Source organism: Lolium rigidum, chromosome 5 (genome assembly GCF_022539505.1).
Source record: "Lolium rigidum isolate FL_2022 chromosome 5, APGP_CSIRO_Lrig_0.1, whole genome shotgun sequence".
Classification (NCBI taxonomy): domain Eukaryota; kingdom Viridiplantae; phylum Streptophyta; class Magnoliopsida; order Poales; family Poaceae; genus Lolium; species Lolium rigidum.
Genome location: NC_061512.1, coordinates 74834197 through 74839837, shown reverse-complemented (window position 1 = coordinate 74839837; position 5641 = coordinate 74834197). Strand labels below are relative to the sequence as shown.

Here is a 5641-nt window from a genome sequence, read left to right as displayed (position 1 = left end):
CACACCTTCCTCTTGGGGTTCCCAACGGACGCGTGTCGAACGAAAAGACAATATGTCAATCACGCGCATCAGAGGCCTCAAGAAGCTCACCACGCGGGAGCGCTGCCACTGTCCGACCTAGGGGCCTAGGGGTTTCACCCGAGACACAGCCAGAAGAAGAGACCACCACGATGCCTCCAAGTAGGGCCACGACACCTATAGGTGTCACTATCGTCGGGCTAGACAAGCCAGTCAAGGCTTTCGCTCGATATCCTCGACTAGAAGGCTGCAGTGCGCAGACTCCCCACACAGTGCAACAGGCGGTCGGAGGGCCAAGCCAACCCGGATCCGGCAGAGGAGAGGAGATCGTGCCGCCGGCCTCCAGATCCAACGCCAGGATGCCGCAATAGCCCATATGCCCCCACCGTTCGGCCCACCGCCCCTGCGGTCGAACAGAGCGGTTAGCACCCGCGAGCATCGCCCGCGGCCGAGCCGACTTCGCCACCACCTCCCAGGGAACCCGCGCGTCCCTCTGACTTTGGTGGCCGGGCGCCACCACCACCGTCTTAGCCGACGGCGGCAGCGGCCTGGGGCGGAGTGGATTTGGGGCTTTTCTTTCTAGGGTTTGGGCTTTTCGGAGTCGCCCCACGGTAAGAGAGCGACCCGGGAGAGAAGGGGCTTATGATAAAATATGACAACAAGAGCACCTTATTGATGAAAATTGAGGGAGTATTAGTCAGTTTAATTACACTTTTTCTAGTATTTTCTTCCAAAGCTTAGTATATATTTTCCCTAATCACAATACACTATCCATTTAAGTGGATTGCGGATTGAAGTTTAAAAAAAAACTTAAAAGGATTAGGTGAAGGCACGAGTTTCGTTTAATCCCGAATTATCGCGCTAATAATAATAATAATAATAATAATAATAACTCTTTCAGTGTTCACCACATTTCTCGATTGTTCCGTCTCCTCTTGCAGCCTTGCTGTCTAGGAAAATGAGAAAATCCACTCTCACTTGGCTTTCTCCGGCGCCGATGAGGGAGGATGCGCCACGAGGGAGGATGCGGACAGCGGCGGCGGCGCGCCATGAGGGAGGATGCGGGCAGCGGCGGCGGCGCGCCATGAGTGAGGATGCGGCGGCGCGCACCACCTTGTGAGGGAGTAAGCTCTGACGAAGGCTACTGGAGCTTGGCTGCGGCCAGCATGCGCAAGAAGCAACCCGGGCATGCGTGGGGGTTCTTGGATCCCGACGCATCCGCCGCCTGGGTGCCGTGGGGCAAGATTGGAAGCCTCCGTTCGGCCGCTCGCCGCCAGCTGGAGCAGCGGGGTGGGCGAAGAAGCGAGGGGTCGACGGCGAGCGCGGGGATCCCTGGAGCTCGACCTACGGCGGGTGGCGGGAGGCGCGACGGCGGCGTACGGAAGACACGTCACGCGCGCGCATCAGACGGCGGCGGCTGGTCCCTGGGACACGAGCCGCGCGGCGGCTCATCTGGGGCCGTCCGATCCGCCACGTCAGGCGCGGATGGCGATCGGAGGGCAGGGGCCGTGCCAGTGGTGGGTCCCAGAAGAAATTTCGTGCGAGAAAGAAATTCGCCTGCCTGGCTGGCTGGCTGCCAGCCGAGCAGTATATTTGCTGCCGCACCGGCCGCATGCAACTCTGCACCGTCGCAACAAACTTTTCTCCTCTCCTCTCCTCCGACTCCGAGCAGACGCAGAAGCAGGAGGAAGAGGAAGAGCAGCGGAGGAAAGGTGAGAGAGGTGATCGTCGTCCCCTCTGCTCTCCTCTCCCGCGCTTCTGGTTCGTGCGCTACTGATCGAGCAATTTGTTCCGCGACGACGCCATGATTGTCCATTCCTCTTGCTGTTGTTGCCGTTCTCGATTCGAAACTCGCGAGGTGTTCTGCTTCTCGCAGTTCGTGGGCTACTGATCGCGGCGCGTCAGCGTCCTGTGGCCATGTTTATCGATTCCGCTTGCTATTGCCGCTGTTTTCGATTCAAAGCTCGCGAGATTCCTCTGCTTCTTCGGTTCCAGGGCTACTCATCCTCATCGAGCAGAGCGCGGCGCGTCAGCAGCGTCCTGTGACCCATCTTGTTCCACGACGACGCGCGCCCATCGGTTCATCTTGCTATCGTTGCTGTTTTCGACCCAAAACTCGTGCGCTTCTTCCGCTTCGTGGGCTACTCATCGAGCAGAGCACTCGAGAGCGCGGTTTGTCAGCATCTCGTGACCATTCCTGTTCTGCGACGAAGCCATATTTATCGACCCCTCTTGTTATCGTTGCTGTTTCTGATCCAAAACTCTATCCATCCTAATCGATGTTCCTTGCCGTTAAATCAAATGTTCTTAATCCAACTTATTGTCTCTCCTTTGCCTTTTGATCATTTTATTGCTATTAACTGTAACCAAATTATCTGTAGCCTGTAGGCTCTGTGGACCATCGAACATCTGCCGAGTCTTTCCTTCTTGAATAAATCTGTTTCAGGTTTTCTTACTGTGGCCATTTTGTTATGTCGCTTTGATGTTTAAAGTTGAGTGGTTCCTTGATGAGAACGTGCACTCTTGCTACCGTCTGTTCGTGTCTCGTTTGTTCACCCACTTGGAGTATGATTTGAGCTTCTGAACCTTGTATACACCTAGTATTTGGTCTGGTTTGCTTCTTGTGTAGTAAGATCTTCGGTGCAAAGCATAGTATAACGATTAGTAAGACGGGTTCGTGTGTTTGGTTCTTGTGTAATTCTGTTAGGAGAGTGCGATTTCCTCATAGTATATAAGCATCCCAGGATGCAATCTGTACGTCCAGTAACATGATGGAACTAATTAACCCTTTACCAATCAAGTTTTCTGGCATATAACGATCTGTCATGCTGTCAGTGCCAGTACATTCAGTTATTTTCCTAGTTTTTTTCTTCTTCTTCTTTTTGGATATGATTTCTTAGACTACTATACTCATACTTAATCTTTCAGGAAAGCAAGCCCTGCAATGGGTCAAACCTCATCTTTACTTGTGAAGTCTACTCTTAGAAACGAGAATGACAGAATTAAGTATGCCACGTCATCTATGCAAGGATTGTGCTCGTACATGGAAGATGCTGTGAGTAATGTTGCACTAATTTGTACATCTTCACAAACATTTTTGATCGGCTAACAAGTAATTGTGGTTAAATCTCAAGCTTAACTTTCGATCTTGTTGTTTTTCAGAGTGCAGCTGTCCTAGATCTAGATCTTACCGGGTCCACATCATTCTTTGGTGTTTATGATGGCCATGGAGGTTTGATCTTCATTTCTCATCTTGTTACAACAAATCGAAACATTTCAACTTATGACATCGTTGTGATGGGGCAAATATTTCATGTGCTGGAGTTGTGATTATTGTATTCTCAAGTGCTGTGACTTGTGAGGAATAATCAAATCATTCCTCTGATCTTTCATTGACAGAGGGCTGTATGTCATGACTGTGTTTGAGTGTATCATTGCAGGGATACCTAGGGATTTTCAGATAGTTGTGTTCATCACATTCTTTTGAATATAAGCTTCTATGCACATTCTGTTTATTCCGCATTCCTGTTCTCTTATATACTTATATGACGATGCAAGACTTAGCAATATATTATCTGTTTCAGGAGCTAATGTTGCACTGTATTGTGCGAACCGATTTCATACTGAGCTTCTACACGATGAAGATTATCAGAACAATCTGGATGATGCAGTGGGGCACGTGTTTTTCAGGTCATTTAACTAAATCATGTACATATATCTCAGGCTCCATAAGTTTTATCCTTTTTCAGTTGTCAAAGGTGAAAGTGTCAATATTACACCTGTTTGTTCATAGGTGTCTTGTTCTCATAGAAATGAAGGTTGGCCATGTTTCATGTGCAAATATGAAATATGCAATCACTGTTCCTGCTCAAATGTTTCAGAATGGATGAGCAGCTTCGAGAAGATGATGAATGGAGGGCATTAGCTAAACCCCGCCGCCGTTTTAGTTTCAATTTGCTAAATTGTCTCAAGGCTCCTGCTTGTGTTAAGGTATGGTTTCCTCCAAATTAATTATCAAGTAATTAATGTGCTTCAGTATCAAGCTTTTGAAGAAGTTAACTAAGATTGTATCGCTTGGATAATATTCATACTATAATCTGTAAAAACGAACATGGAAGGGGTCAATTGGTGTGATATGGAATATGGAGGCTGCTCTACTGCACTATGGTACTCTCTGGAGATATGCTTTTGAATTGGAAGTGGTATACATATTACTCCTTTATCCAATTTTTGAGTTGGAAGTTGGAGTAGTTGTTATGTTGAGTGCCTGGTTCATGAGCTGGAGGTCAAATGCTCCTAAGTTCTCGTTGGTCATTGTACCTTGGATGTTATCACTTATCATATTCCCAGAATCAAGGTATGACATGAGAAATAGCTGCACCTCTTTCCGTGTGCTCGAATTCGTCATTCATTCTTGCAGTTGTTTGCTTCTTTATCAAAGGGCACACAGAAAATGTTGTTTCCTCTCATTGGCTGTCACTATTTTTTTATTCCATATAAGAGTTGGAATTGGTTTTCGTATAATTTAGTTTGGAAACTTTTTCATTTCAGGGAACCCCTTACTCTGAAGGAAGCACAGCCTCTGTGGCTCTCATTAGAGGAAACCGGATCATTGTTGGAAATGTTGGTGATTCTCGCTGCGTACTCTCAAGGAATGGTCAGGTATAGTTACTGTTCCCTTATCAAATGTCTAGGTAGATGGCACCTAATTGTTCAGCTCTTTCGTCATAATAAATGCATTCAGTGGGTGCCTAAAAGTCCTTTTCTCCATTTATCCAAAGGCAATGGATTTATCCACCGATCACAAACCAAACCTTCCGGATGAAAGTCGGAGAATTCAAAATGCTGGAGGGCGAGTAACCAGGGATAGGAAATATTTTATGTGTGCAGGAGAGAAAAGATTTCAGACGGGCAGCTATCGTGTTAATGGGGATCTAGCCATGTCTAGATCTATTGGTATAATCTTATTTGATTCTTTTTGGTCAAATGCATACTTGCAATCTATCTACTCCCTGCATTTCATTATAATTGACAATTTGCCTACTTGTATTTCAGGCGATTTCAATTTCAAGTCAAACTGTTTGCGTGCGACAGAACAAATGGTGACATGCAATCCTGACATTCGCACTGTAAGTTTGTAATTTAGTTGTGTTACAAGTTGAGTATAAATTGTTTCCATGGGTGTCTTCTAATGGAAATTGCCCTTTTTTGCTAGGCGGTCATAACGGATGATACTGAGTTTCTTCTTATAGCAAGTGAAGGCATCTGGTTAGTCCTCGGTTCATTTTTTTTGAAGTGGTTACTTTATTTTGCTTCCCTTTAAGTGTAAATTTTCGTCCAGAATAAATCTACTCCAAAATGATGGTTGTCTTGCATGTTTTAGGACAGAAGAATATATCCAGAGCGTCTTTTACATTTTGATTCAGTTAAACTTGTTGTGGCCTGTACTGGTAGCTTCTGAGCTCATGCTACGTGATCGCATGTTTAGTTCTTTTCTGTTTGGTTTCTTATATTGGGGGACTTGAAGTTCAGGAACATGTGCCAATCTTACCTTAGCTACTTGGAAATGTATGCTTCATTCATCTTGCAAGAGCTTGGTTAACAATCTTACCACTTGATGAAT

The 5641-nt window shown here is 46.4% G+C and overlaps 1 protein-coding gene across 1 annotated transcript; it reads left to right on the top strand.

The window, feature by feature from the left end:
- Window positions 1–1503: 1503 nt before the first annotated feature.
- On the top strand, window positions 1504–5146 carry LOC124656118. The gene is made up of 9 exons (XM_047194921.1): window positions 1504–1730; window positions 2947–3073; window positions 3181–3250; window positions 3603–3708; window positions 3900–4008; window positions 4137–4375; window positions 4570–4680; window positions 4800–4974; window positions 5074–5146. Exons 1-8 carry the CDS (start codon window positions 1504–1506, stop codon window positions 4876–4878), a joined length of 1068 nt encoding a protein of 355 aa, XP_047050877.1. The 3' UTR covers window positions 4879–4974; window positions 5074–5146.
- The last annotated feature ends 495 nt before the right edge of the window (window positions 5147–5641 follow it).